The sequence below is a fragment of the Leopardus geoffroyi genome, chromosome C2 (assembly GCF_018350155.1).
Source record: "Leopardus geoffroyi isolate Oge1 chromosome C2, O.geoffroyi_Oge1_pat1.0, whole genome shotgun sequence".
Taxonomy (NCBI): domain Eukaryota; kingdom Metazoa; phylum Chordata; class Mammalia; order Carnivora; family Felidae; genus Leopardus; species Leopardus geoffroyi.
The window spans coordinates 135,583,011-135,600,395 of record NC_059333.1 but is presented as its reverse complement, the minus strand read 5'-3'; the positions used below and the strand labels follow the sequence as shown (position 1 = coordinate 135,600,395).

Genomic DNA, 17,385 nt, shown 5'->3' with positions numbered 1-17,385 from the left:
CCTCCTCCTCCTCCTCCTCCTCCTCCTCCTCCTCCTCCCTCCTTCTTCCTCCTCCTCCTCCTCCTCCTCTTTTTCCTCTTCTTTTTAATGTCTGAGGAAGAATCTCAACAAGAAATTGGAAAGATAGATGAATAGATACCAATTTTTCTAAAAATAATAATTCATAGAGTTGCTTGAGGAGAATTTGGTCCCAAATCAGTGATTCTGATAAAAAAACAATAAGCTACTAATTAGAGGAAAGAAAATTGCTTTCTGTTGCTTCCTTTTGGTGGTTCTTTGGGGGTGAAAAGTAGTCTTTAAATGGGATGTTTGTCTCTACTACTATTATTAAGTAAAGAAATATTTTAAGCTCAATACGAAAAAAAGTAATAGTCCATTTTATCCCTCTGAGTTTTAGAACTGCCGTTTGAATAGTGAATAAATAAAAATAAATAAATAATTCCATTTGTATTTATGCTTTCCAATACGAACTGCAGCTGGTACCAATTACACATCATCTCGTTCGTAATCTTTCATAATTAAGTTTAATACAATCCTTGAAGGCAGCTTTAAATGGTGCTGATAAGGAACGCCATCCATATTCCCAGAAATGGGCACATTTTCTGTTTTTCTAAATTTTTGCACTTTTAGAAAAGACAAAAGTCACCATGCAGTTGGAAGTAGGGACCTGTATAGGGGCCTGACTTTGTGTACATGTATCTATATTTATAGTTTTTAAATAGAGTTTTAAAGATAACCTTGTAATTATTATGAGAATTAAAGTTAAGTTGATTTGCAGTACAAACTCGTAGATAAAAGTTTGGTAATGGATTAGACTTCAAATCAATAGGCAAGTATATTTTTTACACATTTAATTTATAGCATGTACAACTCTTAAAAATAAGGTCAGCTAAAGCTGGATCAAAACTGAATATGGGAGGCACCTGGGTGGCTCAGTCGGTTAAGCGTCCGACTTCAGCTCAGGTCACAATCTCACAGTTTGTGAGTTCGAGCCCCGCGTCGGGCCCTGTGCTGACAGCTCAGAGCCTGGAGCCTGCTTCGGATTCTGTGTCTCCCTCTCTCTCTGACCCTCCCCCCTCACACTCTGTCTCTGTCTGTCTCTCTCTCAAGAATAAATAAACATTAAAAAAAATTTTAAAAACTGAATATGGAACATAAAATATTCATATAAGGTCATCATGAAATTGTATTTTGATGTTAATTTCTTTCCATCAATAGTAAAAAAAAAAAAAAAAAAAATTCCCACCTTTCCAAGTATGGAAATATAGAAAAAGCTCATTCAACACTAAAAATGAAATTGCCACAGATAATAACTTCATCAGTAAAGAATAGACATAATATTCAGCCACTTGTTGAGGTCCTTAAGCTGTACGTTGTAATGTTCTGAAATGAATCTTTCGTGGAAACATCCAGAGTTCGTTTTCTCCATTTTATGTAATAAAAATCATTTGGTCTTGATGTCTATAGGCACAGAGTGTAAGCAAGTCATTGCTGTAACTGTGAATAAGAAAGTCATGGGTCTCTAGCAGAGAATAATGATATTTATCTGCATGTATACATATCTACCTGCCTACACATACAGTTACTGAATTTGATCTGTAAAGCCTTCCTTAAAATATTTTTTAAGAAAAAAAAATGGAGAATTTTTTATGTATATATGTGTATACATATATATGTATATGTGTGTGTATATATATATGGTTTTTAGAGAGTGATTAAACAAAAAAATAATGTACTTTGGACTTGGTTTAACACTTAGTTTGTGGTGTTTAGAGTTAATGCACCATCGTTAGTTAACTTTGCTTCTATAATCGTCACAGAAGGCCTCTGGGCAAAGAGTTATTTTACTTATCACTTAATCTGCAATACTAACAAAAGAATTGCTTACTTAAGATCAGTATGAACTTCAGCATTAAGCTGTTTCTTTTTTCTTTTTTTTTTTTAATCTAAATATTTGACTTAGTAGTTCCTTAAGACAGTTTTGTTTTCTAGTATTTCTGTGATTTTAATGCTTTTGTTTTTTCTAATGTGATTCTGCTATCCTTATTCATCAAGTCTTTCCTTTAGCCACATTTACATTAATTCTTAAGTGGTATTTCTTTTCATATACCATTAAGATACTCTTGGGTAGCTTTCTTATATATACGTCTAAAGACTATGTCTGCTGGTAAGTTGGGAAGAAAATATAATTTATTTTGGCCTGCATTATTGATTAACTAGTTGAGCCACCCTTAGCTTTATTTGTTTGTTCTCAAAAGGGGTTGAGACCAAGCCCATAGCGGGGATACCCAGCCAACGATGAACATGTATGTAAAGTATGTAGATACCACAGATTCTTAGTGAAACTCTTTCAAAGGAAAACAGTTTCTGTTAATGCAGAATTACTAGCCCTCTAACCAAATTCCGAAATGATTATCAGATGTGTGTAATTTTAGTTCACTGCTATAATATACATCTTCAAGTATCTTAACTTGCCTAAGAATCCCTTTGCATGACTTAATATTATTTTAATAGAGCTCATAACCACTTTGTCCACCTTTTACCCTTTAACAATGACTTTCTGAATTAAATTTTAAGAAATCTTAAATGTATTAAAAGTATTATCAATGTGAAATGAGTACTTAAGATTTGGAAAAATGTGTTCTCCAGCAGCAGAGTTAGTATAGTTTTGCAACAGTTGAAATGGAACCAATACACCATACTTAAGGTTTTAATATGTTTATTACAAGTGATTAAAATGGAAGGGGAAAAAGGACAAAACCACAGTACAGGAAGAGATTCAAAACATATTTTGAGACAAGTCTTTGGCTTGGTTTGGAGCCGAACCCTGATTTCTTTCTAAAGTACTGCTTTTCAAAGGCAGAGGTCTCTTATGGCTCACAGGAGGCCAGACTACCTTTAGGCCTGGGAGAGCTGGATTCTCTTCCAGCTCCTTCCCTGTAGAGTTGAGGTCATACAGAAGATGATTGATGTTATATTTTTAAGAGAGAGAGAGAGAGCACGCAAGTAGGGGAGGGGAAGAGAGAGAGGGAGATACAGAATCTGAAGCAAGCTCCAAGGCTCTGAGCTATCAGCCCAGAGCCAGACATGGGGCTCAAACCCATGAACCGTGAGATCATGACCTAAGCCAAAGTCGGACGCTTAACTGACTAAGCCACCATGGTGCCCCCATACAGAGGATGATTGAGATATCTTCCCAAGGTCATACCAGACTAAGGACCTAAACTATTGAGTAACTCGGATTCTAAATTATCTTTAAGAAGGCTCTTCCCTGGTTTTAGTCAGGCCCCAAGTTTTATTCCAAGGAGTACTTCCCTGGGAAAATCTAGGCCAACCTCAGATATCACCAGAGCTCTTGGCTGGCTGCTGCCTAGGTGAGATGCCCCTGGTGCAGACCTGTCCCTTGTGCCTCAGTTGGGCTCTGTCCTTCTGTGCCTCAGTTGGGCTCAGCCATGGGCTCTGTCCTCTGTCAGCGGCAGTTGGTTCTGGGCCCAACCTACTTGCTGAAAGCCTATTTTCATAACTTACGTTTTCCAATTAGAGAAATAAGAATACCTTGTACTCGATAATGGTTTCATAGTTCTCTAGCACCCTCATGCACGTTAGTTCGTTGAATCCTCATTTCAACCTTTTGGTAGGAGAAAGAGGAAGAAAAAACACAAAGTTAAGACTTTGTCAATTTTCACGACCCCTATTAAGTCTCTTGCTCTTTCTCCACACCTCAGGCCACCTCTTCAAAACGCAAACATTTTAGGAAGGGGAAAATGAAACGTGGGGACTTTCTCTGTTTGTCATAGAGGATGGGAAGTTTTATTTTTAGATTAGGAAGAGGAACACACGTGAGAACATTCTCCTGATACAATATGTTAAATGTTTGACAAATGCTCTGCTTTTGAAGACTTCAGACAGTTAGGCATTTCTGAAATGGTGGAGAGAGTAGCCCTTTCCAAACTTTGTTCGTATGAAAATGTCTGGGGGAACCCAAACCCTCCAAAGCTCCCTGGTCTTAAAGTTTCTTTTCTGATTATGGTTAGCAAATTTAACAAATGAGTTTATAAGAGGACTTTGATTAATAATAATTAGTGATTATTTTCTGGGACTTGTTTGTTCCATGGAACAGATCAGTTTTAAGTTGATGATTTCTGTTTAGGTGTGTGCTTATTTGATTTTATTTGTGTGTTTCAATATGTGTGGCTTTTAGAGTTAGCAATTTCTGTTTCCATAAGGACTGTTTGAAAGCCTCTAATTACCAAGTTATAACTTATACATGAATTGCACGATTATTTTTCTTATATTTTTACATCTCTTTATGTAATTCTTTAGTCTCTCCTGAAGAAAGATGGGATATTTTATAACAGGGCATTAGAAAATGTCATAAGTTCCTATTAGCAATGTATAATTTACATAGTGGCTGCACCCTTCCGTCTCTTTACAGCAAAGTCTTCTATTATGTAATGAAACATGGCTTCAGCCATGGGCACTCAGTTAACATTGGATAAAAGTTTTGTTATGAATCACGTGGCCAGCATGATTTTAAGATCTTATGTGCTTATAAGATGCTTCCCATTAACAGTCATCTTTTAAAATAATTAGAGGACTTTATAACGTCCGGATTAGGAAAATAATTAATATTGTTCCTAAAAAGAACAGAAAGAAAAGTAGTATGAAAAGATAGGACCATGATATTCAAGACGGTGTTAATATATAAAAATTCAAGAATGGGGACCATTTTCTGTCACTGGTAAAAGTACTTCAAAACAGCACTTTCCTTATATAACAATTCCAAGAAAACATCTGTAGTTTATATACCTTGACAAATAAATTCAGGTTGGATTACTCCGGGTAATAACTAAAGCAGATAAAGCCGTTAGCTAAAAATTAGACATTAATGAGCCTGACTCAGCAAAAGGCCACCAAAAAGCAGGTCCAGCATATCTTTAAAAAGTAACAGTTTTTCCAAATAAAGAACTCTTGTATAACATCATGACCTCAGTATAGTGCAGTGGTTTCTAAAATAAGCATTAGCATTAGACAGACTTGAGTTTAGAGCTCATGTTGCCTTATGAATAAATCACTTCTTTGTTTTAGGAGAGTTTTCTCAATTTTCAACTGGGGCAATAATAGTACGTACTCGGGCCTGTTGTGCAGGTTAGAGCTAATGTACCTGAACGTGATGCCTAGCACATTAGAAACAACTAATAACTGCCAGCCTTTGTTATTACCATAATTACTGTTAAAACTATGACCAACTTTAATTGTGTGTGTGTGCGCGTGTGTGTGCACGCACACACGTGTGCACTAGGTGCTTGCAGGCAGTCCCTCCTCCATCAACGAATCGTACATACACTGATCAGGACCACAGTAGAGTTCGTTTTGAGTAGTATGTATGAGGTAGGTGGCATGTATATAGTACCTAGAGTTCGTTTGCCAGCAGGATTCGATGCATTCAGCGGTCCGTGGAGAAACAAAATAGAGTTTTCCTGGAAAACTTGCGTTCTCCTGCACAGATTTTAGTGAAATATAAAGCAGACCCCCATGCTTGCACCCTGAGCTCACTTGGGAGGGTATAATCGTAGAAGCTCCGATTCTCAACTGCTTCCCCGGCGCCGCGGTAATGAGGGAGTAGCACACCCTACCTTGATAAAAGCTATTCGGAAAGCAACTGCATTTATTTTACCTCCTGTGCTATTTGCGGAGAAGAGCTGAAGAGTAGTTTGTTTTGCCTGGAATGAACTACTTTATGAATTTTAATGTGTGATATAATATTAAAAGCTAAACCAGGATTAACGAAGATTTTTTTTTGTACTAAGCTAAAATAGTACTTAGTAGAGTGAGGTAGAAAAGATTTTCATTTCCATTTTTACCTGGGGAAAAATTCAGCTTTCATATTTTTGAAAAGCTGTCCAAGTCAGTTCCCCTTAAGCAATAGCTTGTGCTTAGGAAAAAATGTGATTCCAGAATTCTAATAGCTTATCTATGATAAGATACATATCTGAGCCAACAAGATGATAAAGAAAAGCTTTTCTAAATATTTTTTTAAATGAGTGATAGAGTTTCTTTATATTTTAAAAAAAATTGTTGCTCTAATTTTTTTTTTTTTTTTTTCAGTTTTAAAGGTTTCGTCTGTACGCCTTTTCCACTTTTGATTGTGTTGCCTACTAGGAAGCAGTTACTTGATTTTTTTTTTTTAAATGATTTGAAATTCTTGCTTTTTGGTTCCAGTTGAAATTGCTTTATTAAAAAAATTAAACAGAAGAAATTTTTAGAAACCAGATCACAGGGTTGAAACAAATGATTATAGCCCACCTCAAAGATAAATTCTTAAACATAGTTTTTACAAAAGAATGACAATTATTTTAAAAACAAACTGAAACAAGTTTCCAAAGCCTGCTTCCTTAACTATTGCTAAGCAGATTGCTACCAAGAACTTTCTTCCAATGTACTGGACTTCATGCCCCCATTTCCATAACATTCAATTTTCAAAGCGATTGAAATGGCTTTTCTTTTCTCTTTCATTTAAGCAGTGAGAAAAATAGGTATTAAAAGAGACCCCATGGGGTGATCAAATCTATCCTTCTGCCTCAAAGCAAGACCACCCCAGAGCAAAGTTGTGAATCTCACCAAAGCAACTTTGTAGGCAATTTATGGTAATGCTTTAACTCTTCTGGCTCCTAAAGTGGTATTTAGCAGATTATTGCTTCAAAGCCCCGTGTATGTTCTTAGTGGCCTCCAGTCGTTAATATACCTCCGAGAGTGCCCTTGCATTCTGGAGCCATAGAGCTGGAAGGGGCATTCTGGAAATCGCGCTTCCGCTTGCCATTCCCATCTCCAGCTTATAGGTTAGTAGTGGCAAATGAGGTCTAACCAGTTGGTGAGTTACCCTGCCTTACTCTCTGTGTCCTCACTTGGGCCTGTGGCCCACCCGTTTCACAGCATCATCCTTTCAGTGCCTAGAAGGGTAGTGTCCAAGTGGAAGAATCTCGCTGCCTCCTCAAGTTGAGCAAGTTAAGGGTGTTATTTTGCTAACTGGCTAGAAGTTAGGAGGCATGTTTTAAAGACTTCTATTTCCTCTCAAGTGCAGAGGATTGAATTGCTTTAGGATAACCTCTGCATATCTTTTGATAACCAAATATTAACGGCGATTCTGAAAGATTTGCAGCGTGACTAAAAGGATGTATCATTTCGTGACCAAAAAAAAAAAAATCATTCATTCTGGAATGGACTTCATTTTCTGTTGCTCATTGTATATGTGAGGAATTGTCCAAGATGATAACGGAAACCTGGGCTCTGGAAGGGATCCTAAGAAATGTGGCCCTTAGTGAGTCATTTTGCTGGGAGAAGCAGGGTCCTGCATCTGTGGTGACTTCATTTACATTTTCCCCAATTTCCTGGTAAAAAAGCAACGACATCGTTTATATGTAAAAATTTCCAGGCTGATTCACATGACTGCATAATAAAAATTAAATTAGGAGTTTTAAAAATTAATAATAGTTATCAATAAATTTTGAGGTTGAGATTTTATTTTTACCCCCAAATTTGGTGTCATTTTCCTGCTGATACCTGCTTATTGTTATTACCAAAGGCATTGATGCTAATTTTTCACTCAAGATTATTCATTTTGAATATATTTATAAAGTCACCAATTCTGTAATATGTGTAACTTGTAGTAATGTTCTGTTAAATATTGTGAAACATTTTCTTATTGTCTGGTTCCACAAGTCAAAAGGAAATAGTTACATACTGGGGTGCCAGGAGAAGATGAAATAATTATACAGAACAGCTCGGACATGCACGTGTAAAATGCAACCAGCCTTTATGATAATTAAACAAGGCACTCTACCTGTTTCATGGATGGATAGAAGATTTAAATATGCAGCTTTGCAAATGGCTTTGTTATGGAAGATTTTAAAAATGAAACATAAGAGGAACAGGCATTGAAAAAAAAGAGTCTAAAATTAAAAAGGCCATAGTATGTGATAGCTATTAGTGATGCAATTGTCTATTAGGCACCGGGCACCCAGTGAAGGGTACAGCACTGGGCATTATGATTTTAATTGTGAATTTCCTTTGTTAGAATTGCAATGGACAGTAATTGGGAAACAATTAGTTTAGGGTTTTCAAGTCTTTGAAACTATTCTGTTTTCCAGAAAACTTACTTTATGATGCTCTAATTCCTGTTTGTCAGCTGGCAATTGCTGTCTTATTACCGATGCAATCACCTGTGACAATGTGACTTTCTTAACTTAAGCAATCTGATCTCGGGGTAATAACTAATGTTGAATGACTGCACTGTTGATCACCTTGATCATAAAAGGAACAACAGTGTCCAGTTTGGATGCCGAGCCTGAAAAGCTTCAAAACAATTTGGCCAATGAAAAATGACAGTCATGTTCAAAATGTTTTGTAGGTGAAAACAGCTACGATTGCCACTGAGAGGAATGGGAAACCAGAGAACAATACCATGAACATTAATGCTTCCATTTATGATGAGATTCAGCAGGAAATGAAGCGCGCTAAAGTGTCCCAAGCACTGTTTGCAAAGGTTGCCGCAACCAAAAGCCAGGTAAGAGCCTCTGTTAGGCACTGAGAATGTTGATCTGCGATGCCTGTGAAAATTTCTTTCAGGGGTGTCTGTTTTCAGTATTGACCCTACTGAATTGACCCTATTGCAGTACTGACCCTATTGCATCCGTGAGAGGTCAGAGTCTCCAGGATTATTGACAGAGCTCTGTGATGAAAAAAATATGTTGTTCAGATTCAGGCAGTAGATAAGTGGTTCTGTTTCCTCCCAACACCTACTCTCCAGACCAAGGATTTCTCGGTAACTCTCTGGGGTCAGTTCATAGTTGTTTTCAGAAGGATATTGTAATGTAGAGGCAATTTCTCAATGTGGTCTATTGTACTGGTGCAAGTAACTTGAATTACTATTGTTTCGTTATTACTTAGATGACCTTGATCTCCATCCTAAAATACTGCAAACATAATAGTTTCTTCTGTTCCAACTCAGCCATCTGCATCTATTAGGTGCACTCACTAAAACAAACCAGCTCGCCCACCAAACAAAACTTTGCACATTAATGACCCTCATTTTTCCATAGATACATGATATGTAAGACGTACAGACTGAGTTGCAACTAGAAAAACTGTCCAAGTCTGGTAAATTATAAATGAATAGAAATGAATTGGAAAAGTTACAAGTCCCCACTAAACAAGATGAATACGTAACAAAGGACAGAAAATGCAGTCCTTTATCAGTATAATTTTCATATATTGATAATTTGTGCCCATCGAAAGCAGGGTCATCCATAGGAACAAACTTATAATTACTTCTAAACCTTTGTTCAAAGCCACAAATACTTTTTAAAGGACCAAAAGAATACTGAACTGTCTTCTCCTTTACAAAATATTTGGTAACAAGATCAAGGTGGGGATTTAGAGGCAGTCAAGGGCTCAGGTGAGATTTTAACAACTTGCAATTTTAGACAGACACGTTTTCCCTATCATTAGTGAACTCTCTTTTGTAAAACGGCCTTCTTTGCTGCTGTCAACTTCTGATAAAAATATACAATTCTGAGAGTACTTACATACACTGGATTGACTATACCATACTTTTTTTTTTTTTTTTAGCTCTTCCTAAAATTTTTCTCTATCAGCATTAATCGTGGTACTTGATAGGAGTTTTGCTTTAGAAAAGGTTGTTCTTATTTAAGTTATAGACTGGTTGAAATACTTAAGGGATATCTTGGAAATGTTATATAAAAATGATTAAACTCAAGCTGTGGACTGTAAAAATTATAGCTTTATAGGCCACATGCCTGCCTACCCTTCAATCACTGTCAAAGTGATAATTTCTACAATAATATGTTTCTTTTATTGTGAGATTCTAAACATCAAGTGCTGTTTAAACATTAAACTGAATTGTTTATGTTAGTGCTGTACTCAGCGTGTCATACATCAGGCCACCGTAATCTCTCATGGAATGTAAAATTCTGTCATGAATCATGGCTTGTATATCGGAAATTACTGTAATTTTGATTGGAAATTACAGGGCTCTTGAAATGTTTCTAATTATGATAGAATGTTAGAGCCGCTTCAAACCTGTGAGCTTCTTCAGATGTCTTCATTTACATGCCAAGACTATGCATTAAGGAGAAATGTCCTGTTCTCCCTTTACCCCTCACCCACCCACCCTGCACGTTCTTGTTTGGGCTATTTAGTCTAATTATGATGAGGATCTCGTATTCAGACGTATATTATCTTGCCTTTCTTTCTGATCCTACATCTTTTCTGACCTGTCCAATTAAATTAGCAAGAACAACAGACTGGATCCCTATAGAGCCCCTTTCTCCACTCCCCAAAATAGATAAACAGAGAAACTAGGTGTGTATTATTGTAATATATGGGGTCAGCCTTAAAACATACAAAATACTAAAACTTTTTGATAACTGTCCTTTCCTTGCTTGTCATCTGTCCTTGAATTCAGTGGTGTTTCCTCCCTCCCCATTTCCTTTCCGAAACGCAGAGCTCCTTTAGGGTTGGCAGTCCCTTTGCTACCTTCATCCTTTCTTTCTCTTAAATGATGTCTCCACATCTGCCCAACTGGGCTGAGTTACTGATGTGGGAACTCTTTAGACAGTGGTGGCAGTTGGTTGGTAATGTCATGTGAGTGCTGTTCTGGCGAGTTTTTTAAACATCCCAGCTCTCTGCCCCTGTCCTACGAAGCTCCCCGTGAGTCTCTTTCAGCAAGTGTCCATTGGCAGCTTCTGGGCCTCTGCCAGGACGGTGTGTTTCCCAGAACCCCTTAACCTGATCCCCTCATTACTGAAGAAGAAAGAATCCAGGGAGCCGGTTGTTGGCTGTGGGGTCCAGCATAGTGTTAACTTTCATTCTCTCGGATACTTATTCTTCCTAACTTCTACTCTCCTGTAACTTCCCAACAGAGGATTTTTGTAGTTTTCTCTTTGTTGGTCAGTTTAGGTGTTAGCACTGCCCTCATTATGAAACTATGTAGAAAGATTTGCGATTCCTTAAAAATAAGCAGTCCAAAAACTGTGTATATATACCACTTGGAAAAGTGTGACTTAACAAGGGAAGTAGTCACTATTTAAGTTCTGTTCTGCCATGATTTTTGTGAAGGAAATGGAAAAAAACCAGCAAATAACCCTGCCCCCCCCGCTGAAATCTTCAAACTAGATCGACCTTCTCGTGGTCAAAATTTTAACCTCTAAAAGAGCGATTTACTTCTTGGATGTCTGTGTCAAGGCTTGTCAGAGTGTGGCAGAGGTCCCTGAAAATGACGTGTGTATAAAAAGGGAAGAACAGAAGTCTTTTATCTCAGCCCGTCTCACTCCATCTGCTTCTGGTTCTCTGGGCTAGCTTACCTTCCAGCACCGTCTTTGTACTTAGACTCCACTGTGCGTTACGAATGACCTACATTTAATTCTCAGAGTAACCTTTTGAGCTGGGCTTGTTTTCCTCATTTTATACGCGAGAGTCACCGGACTCATAAATAGTAGAGCCAATCCTAATTTCTTGATTCTCTGCATCTGGCCTCCTATTTTAGAATTTCCTTGGGGTTCTAGGTAGCCTCAGTCCTGAAGTGATACCCTGCTCCAGGAAAGAGGAATTAGGGGTGTTGGACTAATTTGATCGAGGGAATGGTGAGAACTTTCCTTTCTTCATTGACGTTTCCATGGAATATGGGTTCTTACCAGAATAGGGTCCTTTTTCATGTCCCATTGTGCTAGGGGGAGATCCATGGTGGGGGATCCCCAAAGTAGGCTATGGTCCTGTCTGTATCACTGGTGGTATAATATTGAAAAATTATTTAACCTTTTTGAGCCCAAGATTCTTTTAACATGGGAGAAGGTCACATGCTACAATAGATGCAGAAGAGCTTTTAAATTATACAGCACTCTGCACAAATGGATAATGTCTTATAATGTGCTACCCAAGGGGCTCAGACCTCTACACAGAGTGACTTCTTATTATCTGTGTATGTATCTGAAATACTTTCCATTTTAAACTAAAAGGTAAAGCTTTAGGTAGCTGGGAGGCAGTGTAATTATTTGAAAGTTTCCACGGTCCCAGAATGTTACGAAACCACACATATCACAGTTGGGCTATGTACTGACTAATGCACAAAGTATTTTCAGTAAAAGAAACCAACTCTGTGGATTCCACCATTTCACATGTATTACATGATCTCTTCTTTTCGATGAGTAATAGAAATGGGATTGTTTTTAACTCTAATAGAAATGTCTGAATAAAATATGCAAGTAAAAACTGAAGGTAGGCTACTTTCTGTGCTTGGGTAGGAAAGCAGGCTAATGCAAACTTTAAAAAGATGATATGCTTTAAACATAATGTGAATAGCTCCAAATGAATACACTTTATATTCTGGGTATTCAAATAAGCAGCAGTTTTTCCAAGTGAATCATATTGGAATTTTATCAAACATTTAGTCTGATAACATTCAAATAATTATGAGAGCAGAATTCGCTAATTTTACTGTTTAAAAAAAAATAGTTGATTTGGGTAATAACCATTACGGTAGCAAGGTTCAGTTACTGTTCATTGGTTATAGTGTTTTCATATGGGAGATGGAAATGGAATTTTTTCCTTAATGGTGGCAGATGTTGGAATCTAATTTTATTCCACAGCAAACCCCCTGAGAGCTCTGAGACTTAAGGTGTATGTCCAGCAAGGGGACATTAGCGGCACCATAGGCCTTGCCTTGTACATCGAATTGTTACATTGATTTTCGTGTCTGCAGAGGTGGGGCTTCCAGATACAGTAATACAGGAGTACAGGGCTTTTATGGGCCGGTGCTGCATCACCACTTGTGTTTAGAAAATGATTTCTCTCCGGTGCTTTATTGAACAGGGTATTTCTTTTAGGTAGAGCGACGGGATGATGAAAATTCTATCTGACTGAATATGACCGAGTATAATTTTTGGCACTCCCTACCCACCAGTCCCGTACAGTTACAAGACTCTTTGCCTGCTACTGATAACAGCTAGTTGATAGGTATGGTTTTAGTGCTCAAAGAAGAAAAAAAGAAAAAAAGTGGTTCTTTGCTTCTGCAGAAGACGGCATGACCAGTGGAAGAGACCAAATAATTTAAAGCCTTTTGCTTTCTTCCATTCACTTTTCCGACACTTTTGTCACCGAGGTTCAAAGCCTTTAGTGAGGGGAGCGAAGGGAGGGGGGAGTGGAAGAAAGAAGGAAGCTTTCGTGCATCTTTGTGGCCTTTGGGTTTGAAATTCTTAGATGGTGATTAGAATGTCTTAGATACAAGTACGAAGACATACCACGGATCAGTGGGGCTAGAAATGGGGCAAAAAAATGTAATTTTCATTGCCGGGGATAGGAATGCATAGTGACAAAATCCAGGGGGAAAAAAAAACCACGGAACCATGATTGCATACTGTATTCCAGCATGTTAGTGAAGGCATCTTTTATTTTGTCAGAATTAAATTATACTTCACGGAAACTATACTTTGAAGCTCAGTGCTGATTCATTCTTTTGGAATGTTCATGCAACAGACTTTGCTGCAACACGATTTCACCTGTGTAGCCTCTTATTTAAGACACAAAGGAGGCCCCTGCAGATCTGAGAGTCACGGTTTCGGTTATTTCTGGTGCCACATCCTTTTCTGGGAGTCTGTGGGATGATCTTTACATATTGTCCTCATAGCCCCTCCTCTCAGGCAAATCAAGTTTTCTTCAGCCAAGGTCTGAGGAGAGAACTGCCTCTTTCCACACTCTCCATCTAGTGCTTTCTATTTTATTTTATTTTTTAAATTTTTTTTATTATTTTTTACTGGGTAGAGGTGATCCTGGGAGATACAGCTCAAATTTCCCTGAATCAGCATCCCTGGTAGAGAAAGGGTCAGAGAAGTACTTTGAGGGGAGAGCAAGGAGAGAAGCAAGACCACCCCGAGTGTCGCCACTTCAGCAGCCTGCCCATGTGCCCATTAACACCCATGCGGGAGGCCCCCGTACTGCATTCTTGAATGACAAGGATGTGGTGTTCCATCTGTCTCCCATTTAAGGTGTTCTGTGTTGATAACCACCTAAAAACCTCTCATGTCTAAATACCGGGAATCCATATTGGATTTAGTTTTCTAAAATGTAGGCCTGTTATATTTCTAGTTGGTTGCTAAACAGGACTATTGAAATCAACGGTTTCGTTTTTATTTTTTTTAACTTAGTTATAAAAAGACAATCTAATTTGTTTTAATGAGCAAAATATTTCGACACTTACCAACAAAAGATATTCGAGTGGCCAAAAGGAAAATAAAAAGGCTATCACATCATTCGCCATCAGAAAAATGTTAATTAAAGCCAAAAATATATACCATATCAAATTCACTACAGTAACTAAAAGTGAAAAGACCAAGTGTTAGCGATGGTGTGGAACATCTGAGAAACTCATACATTGCTGACCATGGGAATGTAAATGGTACAACCGCTCTGGAAAAGCTAGCAGTTTCTTATACAGTTAAACATACAGTAGTAACATGTGATTCAGTCATTCCACATATATGTATTTTCCAAGTGTACCAGTTATCAGCTTATTGACTCTCAGTTCCATATCTACATTTCATTGCCTGCTATATGATAATGGAACTGAATCCTATAAATAGTCCTCTTTTGCCAGATGGTGCAATGGTAAGCTTTAGAAAGAAAGAAAGGCTTTCTCTTTCTGGTTCTGGTGTCCATCTCCCATCAGGCTCTTCAGTGCACACAGTTTTTTCTTGCAGGACCCAGTGGTCAAAGCATATGACCGCTGGGTCCTGCAAGAAATCAACGGTTTTAAATACACAAATAGTGACATGCTCCAACAGTTTAAAGGGTACATGATTGTATGTTTCACGATGCTTTTGGTTTCCTTTGTTTTAATTTTTTTTAATGTTTATTTATTTTTGAGAGAGACAGAGACAGAATGTGAGTGGGTGAGGAGCGAGTGAGAGGGAGACACAGAATCTGAAGCAGGCTCCAGGCTCCGAGCTGTCAGCACAGAGCCCGTAGTGGGGCTCGAACTCACGGAGCCACGAGATCATGACCTGAGCTAAAGTCGGACGCTCAACTGACTGAGCCACCCAGGCACCCCTTTTCCACAGTGTTTTAAGAGCTAGTTAAATTTGTGGATCTGAATATCAGCCTCCCTACAGTATAAAGACAAGCATATGTTTTATAAATCTAGGTTTTATAAATCTAGGATTCGATCAAGGAAACCCAGAATTAAGTAGAACACTTGCTCAATATATTTTTGGCTACAAAATCATGTAAAGGGGTATTTTTCCTTCTAGACACTTGATGGTATCTATTTTAAACAACTTGGACAGATTTTCAGTTGTCCTCCTGCCGCTTTCAATTCATTTAAAATGTTCATTTTGGGGATGCCTGGGTGAAGTTGAGCATCAGTCAGTTAAGGGTCCAACTCTTGATTGTGGCTTAGGTCATGATCTTAGGGTTGTGCGATTGAGCCCCACGTTGGACTCTGTGCTGGGTGTGGGGCCTGTTTAAGATATTCTCGATGTCTCTCTCTATCTCTCTTCTCCCCCCCCCCCCCCATATGCACTCTGAATAAATTAAGATAAATAAATAAATAAATAAAATGTTGACTCTTTTCCCTTAAATTTAAAATTAATTAAAATCATGTAAATACATTTTCCTCATTGACCCATTTAATAAGTTAACCGTTATAAATATAGTCATAAGTCATTAAGCCTATTTTCTCCATCTTTCGAAAATGTCGCAAGAAAATTGTAGACAATATTGGAAAGGAATCCATTTGTAGATACGGGACCAGCTCTTTAAAGAGGATCACCGTATGAGGAAGTCCAAGGAAGGTTACCACAAGAGTGGGTCACTTTAAAGTAGTTCAGCATACATGTTCTAAAGCACAAGTATACCAATTATGTATTTATAGAATCTGTTTTAATTGAGGCCACCTTTTGTCCTTAAATGTTAGCGTAAGTTGAAAAGTGTGGACTGAGTATCTGGCGGAGATCCTTTTTCTGGAAGCTCTTGTATTATACGTTCGGTTTTGACCCTTCAAGAGTGAGTTCTTCAGGACAAGCTCAGGTAGCCACAAAACGGGAGCAGAGAAGAGAGCAAACCAGTGGGGTTTAACTCTTAAAAGCATTTAATCCTCAGGCTGCACGTAATTCTCTGACACTTAGCACATAACTGTAACACTGATACAATCCTTTCACAGACTACCAAGTTGAAAGAAAAAGCGTTTCCTCAGAAGTCTCAACAGTTGTCTTTTATGTTTTGGGTAGTAAAGGTAGGTTTTATTTTAGCTTTATCTTCTTTTTTTCCTCATATGAGAAATGAAAATAAAGGCCCTGTGAAATGAATGAACTATGAAAATGCATTTATGCAAAATGACAATAGAAAAATAGCTCTGGAAGAAACTGCACCATTAAAATTTCACATCAATGAAAGGTGCTAAGAGAAGGATTGAAGAACATAGGTTGGTAATACGAATCTAATGTGGATTTTTTTTTCTGTTCTGCCAGAATAATACCTTCAGTACCTTAAAAAGTAACCTTTAAGATTATTCATTTTTAGACGTATAGTTGTTAAGCTTTTACACATGCAATTCTTTTGCATGACAAAACACAACAATGTCGTAGACAACTCATGTAAAAATAAATGTATATATTTTAGAGATTAGTAGAAATACAGCCATTCTGTTGTAGTTTGTCACGAAATACCTTGTAAAAATAGAAGTTCCATCCTCTTTGGGAGTTGCCATGTTGTTAAATTGATGAAGTGGTCTTTTTTCTAAGTCTTAATCTACGTCCGTTGTATGTTAATAGAGAATCTATTCTCCTTTGATCGCTTGCTTCAACAACTCCAGTTGCCTTTGTGTATTTTTTTTAACAGTTCCCTTTTCAACCAGTATGCTTCAGGAATTGGGTTTAAACACACTGTTTCATAAACTGCCAGCCTCCTCGGCCGCCTCAGTGCCTCTGATTCCGTAAATCAGATCATAGGCAGCATGCTGTCATATAATAAGGTGTCTGATCCTTATTACCAGTTTGTTGATGCACAGACTCCTTCAAATTGACCATTGCAACACATGGTTTCCCCTGAAACTAGCTGTGATAATTAGCGTGGTTCTAATGAGACAGAATGTCACTGATCTTGTGCTGAACTGTCGAGTATCGGCGCTACGGATGGGAACTGTCAGAGCCTGCCATCTGTGACAGCGCTTGGCACATTCCAGTGGCAAGGTAGAGCATGCTCAATAGAGTATTTTCAAACAAATGGCCCTTTTCTTGACGAGGGCTCTGTATTCTGCTCAACTGGAAGAGCGTTTGCCCCAACTTTGGCCTACGCGACACCCATTTTGAGATCCAAATG

The 17,385-nt window shown here is 38.0% G+C and overlaps 1 protein-coding gene and 1 long non-coding RNA gene across 12 annotated transcripts in view; one reads left to right on the top strand and one right to left on the bottom strand.

The window, feature by feature from the left end:
* SATB1 (SATB homeobox 1) overlaps positions 1 to 17,385 on the top strand; it is a 101,497-nt gene that overhangs the window by 60,359 nt on the left and 23,753 nt on the right. For all 11 annotated transcript variants that reach the window (XM_045503751.1, XM_045503743.1, XM_045503746.1 and 8 more), the window contains one exon: positions 8,408 to 8,563. In XM_045503751.1, the coding sequence (XP_045359707.1) occupies positions 8,408 to 8,563 (156 nt within the window). The remainder of the gene's footprint in view (positions 1 to 8,407; positions 8,564 to 17,385) is intronic.
* Positions 12 to 17,339, bottom strand: LOC123611616. The gene is made up of 3 exons (XR_006718760.1): positions 17,329 to 17,339; positions 8,952 to 8,957; positions 12 to 274 (listed from the first exon to the last, which is right to left on the bottom strand). It is a non-coding gene; the product is annotated as an uncharacterized LOC123611616 (long non-coding RNA).